Genomic DNA, 20,242 nt, shown 5'->3' on the forward strand with positions numbered 1-20,242 from the left:
AGGATTCTATAGGACGCTAGTTGTCACTGAAGTCTTTGTAGGATCTTTTCCTCTCTCTGGTTCCAACACTTCTGATCTTTTAAGGCTATTTTCTGCATTAATGCTTAACACAGAAAAAAAGAATGGCTCACCATATGGAAATGCAAACAGTCTCATCCAGGAAGACTGCCTCCTCAGCTCTGCCTAGGAAACAGCCATGCTACCTGAACTCACTGCAAACACTGTCCAGTAAACAAGGTATAGGCTCCTTATCCAAATTTGGCATCTAACTACAAGACAGACGGGTCTGAGTATAAATTGGGGACCACAGATCATGGCTAAAGTGCCCTTGCAGTTCAGAGATGCAGCTTGGAGCCAGACAATATGGCATTATAAAATAGCAAGATAATAAAGATTTATAAGCAGATGATGTATCAATTTCATTACAAAGATTTTTTTTATTACAAAATATTTTAGATAAAAACGTAAAGAGTACAATATAGCAGACACTCTTATACCCACCACCTAGATTTAGCAATTGCTAACATTTTGCCATGTTTGTGTCTCATTAATGTACCTTAATGATAATTTAGCATGTATTACCTTGCAACTTGCTTTTCTATTAAGCATTATTATTTTTAAGTTTTTCCACGTTGAAATGTGTATATCTAGTTTGTTTATTTTAACTTCTTCATAGTATTCAACTGTATGACTAAAACACAGTTTATTTCTCCACTGGCCTATTACTTATATTTTTAATTTTTTTACTATGAAAAAAGGCTGCAATAAATATTTTCTATAAGTCTTTCTGTGGGGAAAAAAAAATCAAATAACATGGTCCTGTCCTCAAGTCTTGAAGCATTACAAACTTCCTTCCAACAATGATTATGGAATACAAAGGTTTGTAACAGAGCTTTTCGCAGATGACATTCAGAGTAGGAAAGGATGGTCTAATCAATGTTTTTCAATTTGTTATTTTAAAATCAAGTCATGAGTTGAAGAAAAGAAATATGAACTAGGGGACTTTCCTGGTGGTTCAGTGGTAAAGAATCCGCCTTGCAATACAGGCCACGTGCGTTCGATCCCTGGTCAGGTAACTAAGATCCCACATGCCGCAGTACAACTAAGCCCGTGCACCACAACTATTGAGCTCGCACACCTCAATGAGACAAGCCCGCGTGCCGAAAACTACAGAGCCCACATGCCCTGGCGCCAACGCGCCACAGACAGAGAAAGAAAACCCGCATGCCACAACTAGAGAAGCCCAAGCACTGCAACAAAGAGACCACGCACTGCAACTAAGACCCAACACAGCCCCCCAAAAATAGAAGAAAATAAATATTGAAAAAAAAGAAATATGAACTAAAAGAGTACAAAATACCAAAGTGCACACAGTGCATTATTTCATGAGACTTTTGTTTCAGTTTTATACAAATACATATAACAAATATATACTAGGTTCAATATAAAATGTATTGTGGCTTTTGATGAAAAAGATTGAAAACACTGGCCAAAAGTATACCCAGAAGTCAGGGAAGAATTCACAGGAGTAACATTTGAACTGGAGACAACTAAGACACATGCCTGACCTCACCGGCAACTTTGAAGATGGACACATACTACATACTAGTGGTAAATTGTACAATATGTGCTTGACTATAGGAGCCAAGAGACAAGAACAGGAACAAAATGGGAAGGGCACTAGGGAGAGGGACCAGTAAGGGTCAAGGCACTGAAACAGGACAGTGTGAGGCCAATCCAGGAAATGCTGAATATGCCACTTAGCTGGAGGAGGCAGGGCTGGAAAGGCAGATAGAACTGATGGGAAGGGCCCTGAATGTCTTGCCCAACGGGCTTTAGACTACTTTACCTGGAGGGCCGAGGCAGTATTTTTCCTAACTGCAGATCAAGAATCAAGAACTCAAATTACTGAGCCATAACCAGCATTTTAAAAAAATTAAGGAGAATAGAAAGAAAAAGTCAGAATGCATCATACATGAGGGTGATCAGTGTTTTGTGAAACTTCAGTTTCAGATATATGTATGTATGAAACTATCTATTCTGGGTTTTAATGAAAAATGAATTTCTTACTTAGCATTGTGGTGAAAGAATTTGAAAGCTACTGGTCAGAGGAAAGTCACAGAAGGCTTGTAACTAGGGAGAGAACTGACGCTAATGAAAAGTCTGCCATTAACCTCCAAGATGACAACAGCAATTCTGAACCACTTAGAGGCAATTCACCCTTCAAGGGTTTCCCTCTCCTCTGGCTGATGTGTTCGCACTATCTTTTTTGTAGTACATGAGGGGCTATCTTTGCAAATGGCTTTCTGAAGATGTCAAAGAAGAGCATTAAAGTACAAACCACTTAGAAATAAACTAGCAGTTTTTCCCTTGACATTTTCTTTTTTTTTTTTTTTTTTAAAGGAAGGGGTTCTTTAGAGGATGAAGGAGAAAAATGAACTATGTATAACATATTACTCAGTATCTCACAAGGATTTCAAAGCTACCTTCTAAGAAACCATTTAGTTTTAAAATTTTTAATTAAACTTTTTTATTTTAAGGTCACTGTAAATTCATGTGCATGGTAAGAAACAATACAAAGAGATCTCACATAACTTTAACCAGTTTCCTTCAATGATAACATTTTGCATAGTTACAGTACAACATTGCTACCAGGAAATCGACAATGATATAATCCACTGATCTTACTCAGATTTCATCAGTTTTACATGTACTCATTGTATGTGTGCCTGTGTATTAAGTTCTATGCAATTTTATTCTATGCACAGATTTATGTAATCACTGTGTGTGTACCAAAGTCAAGATACAGAACAGTTCCATCACAAGGATCCCTGATACTCCTTTTATTTTATAACTCCAAATACCTATTACCACAGAAGTCTTAAAGTTCCTCACCCAGATCTAAGCTCCTCAACTGAAGATTCCAGCTTAATTCCATTACCCAAAACACTCTAAGAAACAAACTTGAGCAACGTTTATTCTTGGTGTACCTGTCACTTAAATGATAAACATGACTAAGTAGAAAAATTTTCCTTTCGTATATTTAAAGTTGCCAGTAGATAAACAATGGGGCTGGGCTCCTGAGGTCACAGGAAAATATAAAGAATGAGGCTCCAAATACATGCTCAGAGTGTTTCTTGCAGCTGACAGCCCCTACAGGACTGGATGCCCAGATGGAGACAGACTTTTCTCCTCTGCCTCCCTATACTCAGGCTGAGGAAGGGAAAGTGCAAGGGAAGGACTGAGAAGAGATCCAGAGGTAGGGTGACGAACCATATGGTCTATCCACGACTGAGGGTTTTTTCAGAACATGGAACTTTTAGTACTAAAACCAGGAAAGTCCCAAGAAAACTGGGACAAACTGATCATCCTATCTGGAAGGTTTCTGTCTGTGCTTCCTTGGAGCTTAAAGCAGCCAAGCAAACCTTTTTGTTGCTGAAGACTCAGAACCTAGGGCTGGGGAAATGTAGAGGGATAATTTAGAAGAGAATAAGGTGACCAGGACACTTTCTGGACACTTGTGCATCTGTCTTCCTTTGGCTTACAAAGAAGTTGTCAGAGCTGAGTTATACAAGCTGGTTTTTGAGTCTCACGAAAATGTAATGGAAAGTAATTCTGACAGATACATATGTTTTTAAGGCTAGGCTCAAACAGGTTACGGAATAAAAAAAAAAAAAGATTACCTGTCAAATAAGAGAAAAGCATTTAGCCTCAAAGAGTGGGTGGAATACCAATGCACTGAGCAATTTCATAAATTGGGTACTTCAGCTTTTAAAGAAGTACAATACTTCTTATAATTTCCAAACTGAGTTACTTGTCCATCCAAGTAAAAAATCAGACTTGTTTGCATTTTTCTTATAGCTGGTTAAAATGAAAGACAGCTGTCTTAGTCTATCCCACAGTCACCCATTGGGGAGAGGGATGTAGGAAGACCAGAACACAGGTGTAGGCCCAAAAGAAGTTTGCAATGTTATATACCTGGAGCCAATTCACCCTTCAAGAGCTTAATACGTGCAAGGTACTCTGCTAGGCACAAGTGGACACAGTTTTTACTCTTAAGAAACTTGTAGGATCAAAATAAGGCACAGATGGGCAAAGGGTTCTAATACCATTTACTCAATACCTTAATAGCAGTGTCAGAAAAACTATATGGGAACCCAAGTAAGGCAGCCAAGCTCTTCACGTACAAACCTGACCCTAACTCTGTCCTTCTCCTCCAGGGCCTTATCCCATCTGTTCTTGCCTCTCTTTTGAATCTTCAACTTATCTCTGACTATTGGACCCTTTCCTCAACATGTAAACAACATTCAAATCTCTCTGCCTGCACCAGCCACCTCCAAAGAACTCATCTTGTCTTTCTTTGGACTGTCAATTTAGCAAATAAAAAATTTAAATGCCCACTTAAATGTGAAATTTAGATAAACAATGGCATTTTTTTTTTGGTTGCTTATTTGTTTAGTATAAGGATGTTCCACGTACTACTTGGGACATACACTAAAAAATTATTTATTGCACATTCAGCAAACTACGAACAGAAAGGAATTTCCTCAACACAATAAAGGTCACTGGTGAAAAATCCACAGCTAATATCATATTCAATGGTGAAAGACTGAAAACATTCCCCCTAAGATCCAGAACAAGACAAGGATGCCTGCTTTCACCACTACGATTCAATTTTGTACTAGAAGTTATAGCCAGAACAATTAGGGAAAAAAATTAAATTAAAAGGTATCCAAAGTGGAAAGGAAGAAGTAAAACTATCTCTATGCACAGATGACATTATCCCATATATAGAAAATCCTAGAGAACACACACCTACACACACAACTAAAAGAGCTAATAAAAGAATTAAGCAAAGGTGCAGGGTAAATCAGTTGTATTTCTATACACTAGCAATGAGCAATTCATAAAGGAAATTAAGAAAATTTCATCTACAATAGCATCAAAAAGAATAAAATACTTAGGAATAAATTTAACTGAGAAGGTAAAAACTTATACACTGAAAACTACAAAATGTTGTTGAGAGAAATTAAAGACCTAATGGAAAGACATCCTGTGTTCATGGGCTGGAAGACTCGATATCAAGATTGAAAAGAGGGGCTTCTCTGGTGGCACACTGGTTAAGAATCTGCCTGCAATACAGAGGTCATGGGTTCAATCCCTGGTCTGGGAAGATCTCACATGCTGTAGAGCAACTAAGCCCGTGTGTCACAACTACTGAGCCTGTGCTCTAGAGCCCGTGTGCCACAACTACTGAAGCCCGTGTGCCTAGAGCCAGTGCTCTGCAACAAGAAAAGCCACTGCAAAAAGCCTGCGTACCGCAATGAAGAGTAGCCCCTGCTTGCAGCAATTAGAGAAAGTCTGCATGCAGCAACGAAGACCCAACGCAGCTGATAAATAAATAAATGTATTTAAAAAAGAAGAAAAAGACTGAAAGGATGCTAAATATCATTAGTCACTAGGGGATGCAAATCAAAACACAATGATATCACTTCACATCCACTAGGATGGCTTTTTTTTTAAATAGCAAAGATGTGAAGAAACTGGAACCCTATACATTCTGGTAGGAATGTAAAATGGTATAGCCACTGTGGTAGGCTGGTGGTTCCTCAAAAAGTTAAACATAGAATATATGACCCAGCAATTTCACTCCTAGATACATACCCAAAAGTACTGAAAACATGTGTTTGAACAAAAATTTGTACATGAGCGTCCACAGCAGCACTATTCACAATAGCTAAGAGGTGAAAACAACCCAATGTCTATCAACTGATGAGTGGATAAATAAAATATTGTCTATCCCTGCAATGGAATATTATTTGGCCATAAAAAGGAATGAAGTACTAGTACCTGCCATAACACGGATGAACCTTGAAAATATTATGCTAAGTAGAAAAAGCCAGACACAGAAAGCTGCATATTGTACAATTCCATTTATATGAAATATCCATATATGCAAATCCAAAGAGACAAAGCCGATTAGTGGCTGCCAGGGTCTGGGGAAGGGGGCTGTGCAGTCACTGCTTAATGGGTATGGAGTTTCCTTTGGAGGTGAAGAAAATGTTCTGGAAGTAGATAGTGATGACTGGCTACACAGCAGTATCAATGTACTAAATATCACTGAATTGTACACTTTGTTTAAAATGGCCAACTTTATGTGTATTTTACAAAACATTATTCATTAGTTATCTGAAATTCAAATTTAACTGGGCATACTATATTTTATCTGGCAACCCTACTCCCATTCTAAATCTTGCTCAAGTTTCCCCACTCCTTCAAAGGTTCCCAAGGAATTGCCTCAATATTTGCAATCCATTCCTTAACTCCCATTCATTTAACAGGTGTGCAATCTGGCTTTTGCCCTGACAATTCAATTCAAATTGCTATAGTTAAGGTCATCAATGATATCCAAGTTGCTAAACTGATTGAAGATTTTTCAGTTCTTGCCTTAATTGCTCTCTCCCTCACAAATGACTATACAAACCCTTTCCTTTTTGAAATACTCTTTATTTACCCTTGGCTTCTGTGCAGTGAAAGGTTAACTCAGCAGGTCTGGGGTGTTCAAATCTTACACATTCCAAAGAAACTTCAAGTCCTGGGAGATAATCTCTAAGCCTTTGGAACACTGTGCCTGATAAAAGTGTCTTATATACATCTAGGACCTTGGGCCACACAGATACTTTACACTAACAATGTAATTTATGGTGGGAGCCTTGGGCCATGATGTATAAAGCTGGACCTCTGTGGGGGCTGGGGACTGAGTAAGTAAGGTCAGCCATGTGGGCATTCACTCCATGTCTACATGACTGACCCCAAATAACCCTGCACACCAAGACTCAGGTGAGCTTCCCTGACTGGCAATATTTGTACATGTTGGCAGACATCATTGTTGGGATGAATTAAAAGCTGTCTGTATGTCTCCACTGGAAAAGGACAACTGAAAACACCTGACTGGTCTCTTCTAGATACTATGTGCCTTTTTCTTTTGGTGATTTTTGTATCCTTTTGCTATAATAAACCATATTTCTTAGTTCTGTGAATCCTTCTAGTGAGAGTGGTCTTGGGAAGCAAAGACTTACTTTTATGCCCCTATTTTTTCCTAAGTCCGATTATCTAACTGTTCTTTTTCTGTCTTTATCACTAGATCCCTTTGCTTTGCCCTCCCTACAAATTCTGGTATTTCTCTCTTGGTTATCTTTTCCCCTTCCTACCTACAATAACCTACTTTCCACCTGTCCTAGACAACTTCACTCAAGGTTCTGCCATCTGACCTCATGCCTATTTGAGACCCCAGCCTGGACCCTTTTGCCTAGAGGCCCATCTCAGCATGACCAGGGCGGACTCAGCATTAACTCTACCAAAGCACGTTTCCTGCTTTGGTCTCAATTTTAGCTGCAGACTCCCTATCAATCTAGGCACTAAAGTCATCATTCCCCAAACCAATCAATTAGCAAGTATTGATCCTTTTCCCCTTACAAACACCTTTGAAATTTAAACTTTCCATTCCCATAATTTTGGCCTTCACTGTCACATGAACTCTTGCACACATTTGTGAAATATTCTGCCTGATTTATCTCACACCCCCCCACCCCTCAATCTAATTCTATCCTGCTTTTTACCTAACATACCTAAAACATGAATCTGTCCAATTATTCCCTGACTTAGACCCTTTAGAGGCACTCTAGCCCCTATAAACCTAGGCTCTTTAGCAAGGCCATAAGGCTTTTGTGACCCAGATATTCTCTATCTCTCTAGCCCCACCCTCTGCCTTCCTTCTACCTGCAACTCTCCAGCAACGCCCAACCACTCTGAATTCCCTGACCACACTCACTAAACATTATTATGTCCCAGAACCCATTCTAGGTGCTGGAGATAAATTCTAGACAAAGTTAACTCAAGGGGCTACCAACAGGGAAACCCATAAGTAAATAAAGAATGCTTTCTGATACTGCTGAATGCAATGAAGAAGACAAAGCTGAAGGTGAGAGCATGATCAAAGGCCCATGGGGTAGTTTTAGTTAGCATGGATGGGGAAGTGACTTTTGAGAGGAAACCTAAATAATGGTGGGAGGATTCTGTTTTAAAACAAATTGTCACAGACCTCAGGTGTTTATAAAAGTTACTTGTATTGAGTTTCTTATATATACACAGTCTTCTTATGCTCGTGGCTCTAATACAAACCTGAAGCGCCCTAGACTTCCTATTGTGGGAGTAACACGTTTCCTTCTTGTCGGAGCTACTTGCCATGAGAAACATTCTTCCTGGTCATCAGATTTAGGAACCACCGACCCAACAGGCACTAATATAATTCTACTCTTCTAGGTCCAATTTTAGGGAGAAAATATCCTTGGGAGTGGGGCGAGGGGGAATTATGCAAGAGAAGTAGAAATGCAGAAGAGGGGGCTAAGAGGGAGATATTAAGCTAATTCTGAAACAGCTCTTTAAAACAGGGAGAACCAGCAACTAAGGACAACCAACCAAATTAAACAAAAATGAAAAGGACTTTAATTTTACAGGGTGTGAAGAAAACATGCATGGGGGAAAAACTGTGAAATGTAAGTGAAGCTGTAAAAGATTCTTATCTTAAAACAAAGTATAAGAAAACCATTTACTTATTTATTTATTTACTTATTTAATTGGCTGTGTTGGGTCTTTGTTGCTATACACAGGCTTTCTCTAGTTGCGGTGCACGGGCTTCTCATTGCGGTGTGCTCTCTTGTTGCAGAGCGTGGGCTCTACACGCATGGGCTTCAGTAATTGTGGCACATGGGCTCAACAGCTGTGGCTTACGGGCTCTAGAGTGCAGGCTCAATAGCTGCGGCGCACGGGCTCTAAAGCACAGGCTTAATAGTTGTGGCGCATGGGCTTAGTTGCTCCGTGGCATGTGGTATCTTCCTGGGGCAGGGATCAAACCCATGTCCCCTGCATTGGCAGGCGGATTCTTACCCACTGTGCCACCTAGGAAGTCCAGAAAACCACTCTTAAAATGAGCTTTAGACAATGCCTGACTACATTTTTATCCTAAAAATTCAAAATAACCGTGAGATGAGGCTGATAAACAGAAAGGAAAATGAGACAGAAATTACTTGACCAAGACATTTTAAGATGTTTATTATTTACCTGCACAAATTAGCAGCAATTTATACAACTGGACCAGGTTACAATTAGTTCACAGTAATGTACACTAGCTTCTATCTGCCACAGACAAGAGCACAACTCAGTCTCATCAGATGATTTTATTACCAAATCTACATTCTGGCTTTTATAACTATTTCACAATGTGTGGCACAGTACACATCTACAGCATTTATGAGTAGAAATGACCCTGAAGGACCTTCAGAGAGCAGAGGTGAACACTTTCTCATGGAGAAACGCCAGTTTTTCTAAGCGCGTTCGTTTCAGTAGTGGGAGCCATTCCCAGTGAGATAACTCCACCACGCGGTACCCAAGCTGATTCAGCTGCCGCCTCTTCATATTATGCAATCCAAGCAGGTTCCTGGAACCATAGCAATACTGGTTCCTGTTTGTCAACTGAATAGCCAGCTTCACTTGTGGGGCCTGCATGCAGGAGGAGGGGCACAGGTCAGCCATCTCCATAGCCCCCAATCTGTCAGCCATATTGCAAAGGGAGCCCCCTACAGGTGTGGCCCCCTCCTCCTCTAATTTCATGGGCTGCTGCCCACTGTCTGACTCAGTTTCCCCCTGGAAATGCCCTCTTGATTTCCCTTTTAGTAGCCGATTCATCAAATCATCTGTAAGGCTGACTCCCACATGCTTAAGCCTTAATTTGGCTACATCTTCAATTGGCGTGGCTTCTCTGTTAAATGGTAATGGCTTCATGTTAACATCAAGCTGAACCTCTAAATCAGAAGATCGGGTATGAGGCAAAATCATGTGATGTTTGACATACTGGGGCCCACCCAACATGGTCTCAAGTAAAAAGAGAGCTTCTAGGAACTCAGGCTTTGAGCTCATATCCTTCCTTGCTAAATTCCACAGCATTTCCAACCCCTCCTGCTGAAGGTGAGAACTAAGACGATTGCCTCTGTAATCTGGACACTCAATGCCAACTGTACCATCAAGAGTATACAGTTCCTTGGTGACCTCAAACTTACTTCTCTCCTGAGCTAACCTGACAAACCCTGGACTCAAAGCGAAATCTATGAGCTCTGATGGAAAGTACTCAGAAAATGCCAGGCCCAGCAGGCAGGTGAGCAGGTGTTCTGGGTACTGGTTGAACTCAGGCATCTTTCTGTGAATCTCATTTATCAGGCTAGAATAAAACTCTTCTGTATTAGGAGGCTTATAATTCAGAGTTCCAAATGACCACAGAATCTTGGCAACATCTTTACTTCGACAGTATGCTACCCTAGGAGGCAAAGAAGCAGCCACAGCATTCATCACCCCTTCATCCAGGACACGTAAGGCCGAGCAGGCAAGAGTAAGATGCATGACACCCTGAACTCCCAGGGACGGAATTCGCTGAGGAGCAACCTGTCCAAACTGCTTCATGAAATTTACGTGATCCACATGAGTAAAACGAAACATTTTAAGAATGTTCACTAAGGCATAACTACTCAGATGCTGCATGTTGGCACAAGCCAGGTCTCCAACTTTTCGCATGACAAATTCAGAGAGACCATTACTTGATTTAAAAAACCCCAAACAGATTGTACCAACCTCCTCTAAATTGATCAAATCTATATACTTGAGGATCAATGATTCCAGTTTTTGCATTAGGTCCTGGGGTGCCTGACGACTTTCACCTATAATATAAATTAAGTGAATCAGCTGGGACAAGGATAGCTCTTTCCAGTGCAAATTAAGATAACTAAAAAAGATTTTTAAAAACCGAGGTACTCTGCGGCCCAAGTACCGCCAGAGGTCAGCCACCAAGAGAAGTTGATCTAGACTCATCTCCCAGACCTTATGGCAAAATTCGGTTTCAAACACATCTAGCATTGAATGGGAATGAGGAATTCCTAAACTGACAAAGGCTTTCAAAATATTGATCAGATCTGGGGCATCAAAGAGATTTATGTTTTTCACACTCAGCTGGCAGAGCAGAGCAAAGCTGGCACTGGACAGCAAGACAGGATGCTGCACTGCAGGCAAAGAGCTCAGCTTACAGAAATAGTCAGCAATAATTTGAGGCTGGAGATTATCTTGAAAAACCGTGACTTTGTGCAAAATTAGTTCACCTTCTGAAACAGACAGGGGCTGACAAGTCTCAGATCTGTTATAGCTGTGAAGCTGGTATTCTGGTCTTAGCTGTAGGAAACCTCGAGGGTCTTCAAAGGAATCAAAAATTTCTACCTCCTCTTCATCAACTCTCATGGCTCTGGGTGAGCCTGGCTTCCACGTGCTGGCCTTAGAGGCAGAAACCCTGCTGAATTCCAAACCTGGGAGGGTACTGCTAGTTGTCAGAATCCTCCTAGAAGTAGAGGTGCTACAAATATTAACTTTTTTGGCAGGATGGCAGAGGCTGTTTTCTGGAGAGTCCCGTCCTTTGTGCCATGTGCAGCTTCTCATATTCCAACATGCCACACTTTGGGTTGCACTGTAGGTAAAAGGATTGCAAAAAGCTCGATATCTTAAAGGTTTTAACAGCTTGAGAGTGACTGCCACTCTTGTGGCAGTACTGATCATTTTGGCAGTCAGAACACAGTCCTCACAGGTTTTACCAAGCAATTTCTTATTTATACAGTTCTTGATTAGAGCTGGATGGGAAGGTGTTCCACAGAAACTGCCTGGAAATCTTCGGCATATCACAAGAGCCATGGATCACAAATGACCGGGCCAGAATTGGTGCCAGATACTGAAAAAAGGGTAGATGAAGAATAAGTGGCTTCCACCTATCACAATACCAAAATTTACACTCTATAAGAAATGGATTAACACCACTGTCCACTCAAGTAAGTTCCATGCTAGTGAAATACCAAACCACAAGACAGCATACATCAAGGATAAACTCCATGTACCTTGCATAAAGGCACAGGAAAACCCCAAACCCAGGGTACTATTGGGTAGTTCTTGGGACTGCTCCTCAATCTGAATTTCCTCTGTCCTCTGGACAGACTTCCTTTATGGTTAGAGACATCCAACAGGAAGGAGGAAAGCAGATTTCCAAAAAGAAAGCTGGGAACAAAAGTGAGCAATCTATTCCACCTCTGCTATCAATGCATAAAGAGCACACTTTGGAAATAAGAAAGTTGGTAAATCTGTCACTAACAGCAAAAACAAGAAGTGGGATTTGGCGTAAAGTTTAATTAATTATACCCACAATACCCCTCCCCGTTCCTCCTTTTGATTACAGAATTCGGTTGTTTTCATGCTGCTCCTATACCTTTTAGAAGATGCCCATTCCCTTTTAGAAGATGCCTATTCTCCTCTCTAGGCCTATAAAAGTCTGAATCACTATCGCAGAGTAGTCATGCACTTGGGAAGTAAACTCAAAAACTCACTCACAAGGAACAAAATAGCGCCATCTGCAGAGACGTTGATAGACCCAGGTCATACATAGTAAAGTAAGTCAGAAAAAGAAAAATAAATATCATATAATATTGCTTAGATGTGGAATCTAGAAAAAAATGGTACAGATGAACTTATTTGCAAAGCAGAAATAGACACAGATGTAGAGAACAAACTTATGGATATGGGGGGGATGAACTGGGAAACTGAGATTGACATATATACACTAATGTGTATAAAACAGATAACTAATGAGAACCTACTGTACAGCACAGGGAACTCTACTCAATGTTCTGTGGTAACCTAAATAGGAAGGAAAACCAATAAAAATTTTAAAACAAACAAGCAAACAAAAACTCACTCACTTTGGTGGGGGAGGGCAGAAGGCCTAGGCCCTGCTCACTGTTAACTCATGGGTGTGACACAAAAGAGCATCTCAAAGTTGGGCTCAGGGAGCACCAATTCATGTAACTGCTCTGCTGACGAGGGGGGCAGCACAGCTTCCCTCTGGAGGAGGCAGACTAGCTACGCTTCCAGTGTGTCAGGTGCTGATCAGCCTGCCAGTGAGCAGCAAAGTCTCATTTTTCTCCTACAGCAGAAACCATGAGAGGATATGAAAATGACTCTGCTGTGCTCTTGCTTTCAATGTTTGCTGTCTTTCCTTCCACTTGAGAAATGCCAAAGCCTGACAAACAAAACCCAGGGAGCCCTACGCTGCCAAGACATGGACCAGACAGGGCTCTTACTGCAAAAAATCCCATGAGGGTTCTGAGGGTGCCAGAATGACTTTCTGAAATGCCTAAGCAACTCCCTGTCAGTACTTTCCTTCCAGAGCCCATGGCATAAGAAATAGAGGACTTCAGGGCAGGCCAGTGGCTTTTCTCAGGTAGCCCAGCTACACAGGCTTCTCTGGATGGCAGGAATGTACGCTCTAATTTCTTTGTAAACCGAACTCTTTCACACCAAATCTTCATACACTTGGTTTCTTACTGTGGCCGGTGGACCATTCTGCCTACCCAGTTTCAATCTGTGGGTCCAGATGCTATAGGTCAGGTGTTAGCAAACTATGGCCTGGAGCCCAAATCCAACCCACCATCTGTTTTCCTAAGTAAAGTTTTATAGGAACATAGCCAGGCCATTTGTTAAATATTGTCTATAGCAGGTTTCTCACTGTAAGAGCAGAGCTGAGTAATTTTGGCAGAGAATATATAGCCTGCAAAGCATAAAATATTTACTATCTGGCCCTTTACAGAAAAAGTTTGTTATAGACCATTAGCTTACTCCTATGAATATATATGGCCAAGTTTTTTAAAATTAGAAAACATCAAGAAAATAGTACTGAAATAATTTTATTTTTTTCTTTAACATTTAGATTGTAATTAAAGATTTATGCCTCAAAACAGTCACTAGGAATCTCAATTAATACTGCAGCACAGGCATGGTGGGAACAAAGGAGAGAGCAAGTAATGGAATTCTTCAGTTGGCAGAACAGCGCTTTTAAGAACACCTGTTTCCAAGCCTGAAACCTAAACTTAGTTCAACACAACATGCAACTAAAGTAACTGTTCAAAGTCCTTCATCTCATCTTGGGAAATAGGTCTGAAGAAATAACTTCTAAAAAAGACAAAATTTTTTTCAGCGAAAACTGAAAATCTATATGTCTCTCCAGAAGGAGGAGGCTGGTTTACAGAATAAGTATGTCAGGCATCAACACATGGAGAAGTACATACAAATAGTCAGTGCGACAAATAGAATGCAATAAAGTGCCATCACTTAAAATATATCAATACTTATATAAAAGGAAGGTAACTATATAGCTCCTTTGTTGGGAGACTTTCTGCTACATTTTGATAAATTTTTTTCCTTTTTATTGGGGTTAAAACTGTTAAATAGAAGAGAACATGGATTAATTTAACAAATACTTTTACAAATAATACGATTTTAAAAGCACATTAAATAATTTAAGTATCTTCAATTAATACTACCTAAGACTACTTAATGAGATTACTGTGTGTGGTCCTGAAATGAACAAAAGAACCAATTCCTGGAACATCAATGTTTGACTGGTGTAGATCCAGGGTTTTGAAATTGATGTGGCTCTTTTTGATTCAAAAAAATACAGGCTAAAGGAGATCCCTGCTGGTCCAGTGATTAAGACTCCACACTTCCAACGCAGAGGGGCACTGGTTCGATCCCTGGTCTGAGAACTAAGATCCCACATGCTGCGCAGCATGCATGCGCGCACACACACACACACACACACACACACACACACACACACACACACAGGCTAAGTCCCAAGATAGAAATAACAAGAGCCACAGTTGTCTTAGGGTCTCCACTCTGCCAAGCCTTGAATGAGCTGTTTTATCTGCATCAATTCCAATCCTTACAACCTTCTTGTAAGGTAGGTTTTATTATCTCCATATTGTTGATTAGGAAAAAGACTCTTCACAAGATTAAGAAACCTGCTGAAGATTACACAGCCAAGGGACAGAAATGAGGTTTGACATCAAAGATTATCTGATTCTAAAACCCACGTTGCTAGTGTATTGGAGAGACAAGAAGGGGAGTCAGGTTCCAGACACGGAGGTGGGAAGGAGCCCAAACAATCTACAAGGTTTCCAGGTGCCAGGAAGCTAGAGGGTTAGAACTATGTGAGCCCAAAAGCCCCTCATACCTCTAACAGTCTAAGATCCTAGCTATCACTAGTATATACTACTTATAAAAAGAACAAAAACAAAAAGAAGACCTCAAAGACCAAAATGTACATGAAGGAATGAGTTTACAAGATGCCCCAGTATAAAGGTAAAGAGGACTACCATAATTGAAGACCTGCAAGTTAGCAAGAGAGACATGGGATCCAAAATTTAGAGTTCAACATAGAAGGGAAGTAAAGGGAAACCCCAGGATAATGATGAAGGAGGATCCCAGGACTACAGCTGTGAGCAGACACAAAGAGCAACTAGTTTATGCTGGAGGAGGTGGATACTACGTAGGAGAGGAGATTTACATTTCTGATGGGTAATCTGAGGATGAACAAGTAATAGGTAGATGGAAAACCAAGCCAATAACAGCAACAAAAATTATTAATTCCAAACAACACAAAAAAGTTGTATAAGACAGAAACTGTTATCACATTACATTCCTTGCTTAGCTGTAAACAATATTTACATAATCTTACTTATATAAACCTTGAATATCTGCCTAACCAAAAATTATGAGCAAACTATATTGGTAGGTTAAAGGGAGGGGAAATAGGGTAGAAGGAAACTGAGACCTAGAGCATCAAAGTCCATAAATAGAAACACAAATGTTATTTAGAAATACCCCAATGAATGCCAAAAGAAACAGGCAAATAGTTGAAAAGTGCCTCTGGGGAACAAAAATGGAGGAAGAAAAGAAAGGGAATTAATTTTAGTGTTATAATAGTGTTATAAGATCTGTCAAACTATTTGCCTTTATTTATTTATTTATTGGCCGCAATAAGAGGCTTGCAGGATCTTAGTTCCCAGACTAGGGATCGCGCTCTTGGCAGTGAAAGCTCTGAGTCCCAACCACTGGGCCATCAGAGAATTTAACTACATAAGCCATGTATGTGTATAACTTTGAAAAAAATTAAATTTACAAAATGCATGTTCTAACAGGAAATTAAAGTATTCAAGAAGACAATTAGGGAAGTCCAGTGGGTAAGACTTTGCACTCCCAATGCAGGGGCCTGGGTTTGACCCCTAGTCAGGGAACTAGAGCCCCATATGCGTGCTGCAATTAAGAAGTCTGCATGTCACAAGAAAGATCCCATGTGCTGTAACTAAGACCTGGCACACCCAAAATACATAAATAAATAAATTAATTAATTAATTAATTTTTTAAAGATAATCAGTGAATAGAGAAAACAACCTAAATACTCAAAAGAAAATGTCGAAAAGTTATTTCTAGTACGAGCACTTCCTATTATCTGTAGAACTTCTCCATGGATGCTCAGTAACAGAATGATGACTAATCTCAGAGCCATGCAGAGCCAATCTGCAAGTGGCAAACCGTAGCTACTCACTTTTTTCATTACACAACTTTTAGTGCAACTGTATAGACACCATATCTTCAGAAGTTGGGTATTAAGTACTGTGGAGAAGGAAAGGGAAGAAACACAAGGAAGATACAGAACCAATAAAGCAGAAGAGTTGGGAGAAAAGGCACTACAAAGGAGAGGAGGCCAGGATGTTTTGCCCAGAGAGAGAAAAACATACCTGAGAGTTAGTTCCTCCTTACTTAAGGGCTCCCAGAGAATCCATTAGAAAGCTAGAAAGAGAACACTATGAGATGCCCAATCTGTAACTCCTGATGCCTTCTCTGAAGGTTCAAATTTATGTGACATCATTTCACAAAGCCCCTTTCCTAGTTTAAGTGCCCCAAGGATACTCTCCTTCCCATCTCTTCTTTAGGGGTTCTACAGAACCAGAGTGGAGCCTCAGAGACTACTGGACCAACCATAGCTGTTCTGAAAGGCGCTGCCCTAAACCACCCTGACTGATGTGATTTCACAAGAGAGAAATCTTACCTTTCCACCCTCCAGGTACAGGTCTGAGCAAGGCCGAACAGCTTCGTTTTAAACTACAGTCCAGAAGTTAGAGGAGGGGAGCCAGGCGGAGGAAGGCAGCCATGCTAACTGTAGATTAAGTATATGACACCCTCAGCATATGCAATTTACCAGTTACCAGATCTCATTCCTTAATTCTGATTTGATTCTTTTGCTAGAAATATTTAACCCACTTATATCCTGATAAAATTACCACAAACAAATGTATACTTCAAATTCCATTTTTGTCTTAACAAATAATGTGTTGAGTAGGCCTGAGGATTAAAATAGCAAAAAACTAACCTTCTCTAGGCACTGCAGTCTACGAGAGGATCGACAAAATCCCGACAGGTAAAGTATCTGCACGCACAAGAAGTATCTGCGTTCATGTGAAAAAATTACCAAATAAACAGTCCAAGTACCTGTCACTGTTAGCACAACCCAACATTTGGTTTTATCTGTTTTCCTGGATTTGCAAGGCCTCACAGTATCGTATTTCAGATAAGTGAAGGGGAAACGTCAGAATTCTTTGGTATCAAAGTTGACTTATTTGCATGATGAATGACAAGGCCTTGTTGGGGACCAGAAAAAATAAACCAATGAATGAGGAAGAAAATCATACTGACAAATAAACTAGATGTGCATAACTACCAAAGGCCTCACTTTCTCAGTTGTATTCTGCAGCATGGAGTCTTTACATTTTCTTCTGGTCTACCAGGCAGCTGCAAATTCATCCTAGAGCTTATCCAAGGCCATTCACAGCAGTAAGTCACAGAATCTAGGAGACTGTTCTTACTATTCACAAAGTGAGAGCAAAGTGCAGAAAACATAAATTCAGATTCCAGCAACAAATGACTAAAGCACAAAACATTAGCCATGTTGGTGCTAAAGCACTTGGCTCCAGCTCCCCAGGATGAAGCACTGTCCAAGGGTCTGCAGTAAGCGGGCAGTGAAGCATCACCTGAGGGGGCCCATGAACGTTACTGGTATGGAGACGCCCCAAAGCTCCCTGAGTCAGGACAGAAGAGCTGTGTCATGATTTGTACGGAAAAAGAAAAGGCAATTACTTTTCTTATCCCTAGAGAGAAAAAAAGCAAGGGAGACATCAATAATACCCTTAGGTATTGTGCAACCAGAAACTATATGTTGAAAAACGGGGAAAGGCTATATACCATACTGATATTTACTGAAGACTCAACCTGTCCCAGGTATTAAGCAAAAATGCCGCGGGGCCTGGCTGCTCAGAGTGCGGCCTGAGGAGCAGCGGCAGCAGCCTCACCTACAAACTGGTGAGAAACGCAGCATCTCAGGCCCCAGCCGAGCCTTACAGAATCCGGATCTCCAAGCTCCCAGGTGAATCGCATGCATATTGAAGTGTGATAAAAGGAGCGGCAGAGTGTCTCACTACGCTCTCCCAACAGCCCTGTGAGGCAAGTACTGTTATTATCTCCGTCTCACAGAGGAAAAATTAAGATTCAGGTAAGCCGCTTGCCAAAGGCCACAGGGCTCCGGGTCGCCCGAGGCTCTCGCTAGAGCCGGGCCTGTGACAGGTGCCCGCAGCCCGGGCCGGAAGGCGCGGCCCAGCTCGGCAGGGAGCGCCGCCGCGGCCTCGTCCCCGGCCGCCGCCACTCACCTGAGCCTGACGAGCGCGGACGCCCCAACACCAGTCGCCACTCCCGCGGCCGGCCGCGCCACTGCGAATTCTCCGGCTACACCCCGGCCTCACAGCCCCACTTCCGGCCAACTGCCCTCTACTTCCGGCTGCTGCGCGAGTGACGGATGCGGCCGAGGCTCAAAAAACTGTGAGCGTTTTCCAAGGACGTTTTCCACAGGAAGACTTTGCTGCAGAGACCCGACCTGCGAAGGGAAAAGACCGCCGTGGATGGACGGCTCTGGAGGTCACTGAATAGCCTAGATACAGGTTCGAATCTCAGGGTCTTATGGCCTTGGAGAAGTCACGTACATTTTCTAAGCTAAGTTTCGTATCTGCACAATGAGGTAATCACGCATTTATAATAGAGATGTAACTATAACGTGCTCTTAGGAGGAGAGTTAGTGATGGATAGATGAGCCTGTTAGGAGAAATGGATGTGAGGAGCTGGTTGAGGAGGCCAGAGCTTTGGCAGATGAGCCGGGGTGATCCTCCACCTCCCCAAGTAGGGGGGCTCCCACGTGAGTGGGTACGGGCAACTAGGGAGGGAAGAGACTCTCCAGACTTCCAGGAGGACTTGGTTCCAGACAGACGTTCCTGGGGGCACTGGAGACTGCTGATCGGGGAAGTCACACCTTGTCCGTGTCTTGGCTGCTGGTTCACCCATCCTAAGGGCTGTGAAGGGGACCTGAGAAGTGGTGCTCCCTCCAGGGCACCATCTTGACAGGGAGACAATACCAGTGTAGGGAGGACACTTCACTGCAAGGAGGGGCAAGCCTGACATCCCAACTCCTGAGCTCTGTAGAGGGCACTGTTTGCCTGGGAGTGAGCATTTGGGGCCCTAGACCACTGACAACACTGCTCTGAGAGGGTTTTCTCGCTGGCGCCAGACCAAGGCAAACACTGTGAGTTGCTGATTATGACTCTGTCCTTGCCAGCAGAACCCAGAGAGAGCCTAGGAGATGAAATGAACCGGAATTGCTCCTTGGCATCCATGACAATCCCGTTCCTCTTTGCCAAATACTCAATTTCCAAGCCTCCCTTGAAGTGGGAAGAGCATGTGACTCAGTTCCAGCCCACAAAATTTAAAGGGAATGGTGCTGTGAAGGTTTGGGGAAAGCTTTTACTTTCATGATAAAGTGCCGCTGCCTTGATCATGTCACGGAGCTGTGGCTGCCGCCTTGTGGCATGGAGGGAACAACATGCAAAGGATGGGAGAGGAGGAGGATGAAAAGTCTAGGTCCTTGATGAACCAACACCTATGACACTTAGAGAATGCTGATGTCCAAACGTTTTGTTGGGTGAGGAAAAATACACCACTCTTTGAGGTCCTGTAAATCAGGTTGTATTACTTGTAGCAGAGTGCATTCTTGATGGAGGGGCTTTGTGAGGGTGACCAGTTATAAATGCAGCTCCCTATTTGAAGCACGCTTGGGTCCCTTCTGCCTTTGGGGCCTCACCACTAATTACAAACCGGTTCTCAGCCTTCATGTCTGTGTGTTCTGCCCTCAGACTTTGGCTAATCACTGTAGTGGCTCAGGACG

At 41.8% G+C, this 20,242-nt stretch overlaps 2 protein-coding genes across 6 annotated transcripts in view; both read right to left on the reverse strand.

Moving 5' to 3' along the window:
- Positions 1 to 18,796, reverse strand: part of UBOX5 (U-box domain containing 5) — a 33,653-nt gene extending 14,857 nt beyond the window's left edge. For 2 of the 3 annotated variants that reach the window (XM_057701814.1, XM_057701810.1), the window contains exon 1: positions 17,030 to 17,140. The gene's annotated coding sequence lies outside the window, so the exon portion shown is untranslated. Of the gene's footprint in view, positions 1 to 17,029; positions 17,141 to 18,680 lie in introns of those variants that run through there. The other variant, XM_057701811.1, reaches the window with a different exon arrangement.
- Positions 9,002 to 18,778, reverse strand: FASTKD5 (FAST kinase domains 5). Of its 3 annotated transcripts, none has more exons than XM_057701804.1 (2): positions 18,681 to 18,778; positions 9,002 to 11,818 (listed from the first exon to the last, which is right to left on the reverse strand). In XM_057701804.1, exon 2 carries the CDS (start codon positions 11,779 to 11,781, stop codon positions 9,337 to 9,339), a length of 2,445 nt encoding a protein of 814 aa, XP_057557787.1. In that variant the 5' UTR covers positions 11,782 to 11,818; positions 18,681 to 18,778; the 3' UTR covers positions 9,002 to 9,336. The 3 variants fall into 3 exon arrangements, with proteins under 3 accessions (XP_057557787.1, XP_057557788.1, XP_057557786.1); XM_057701805.1 differs by lacking the exon at positions 18,681 to 18,778 and adding an exon at positions 17,711 to 17,808; XM_057701803.1 differs by lacking the exon at positions 18,681 to 18,778 and adding an exon at positions 17,030 to 17,131.
- Positions 18,797 to 20,242: the final 1,446 nt, after the last annotated feature.

Source organism: Hippopotamus amphibius, chromosome 12 (assembly GCF_030028045.1).
Source record: "Hippopotamus amphibius kiboko isolate mHipAmp2 chromosome 12, mHipAmp2.hap2, whole genome shotgun sequence".
NCBI lineage: Eukaryota > Metazoa > Chordata > Mammalia > Artiodactyla > Hippopotamidae > Hippopotamus > Hippopotamus amphibius.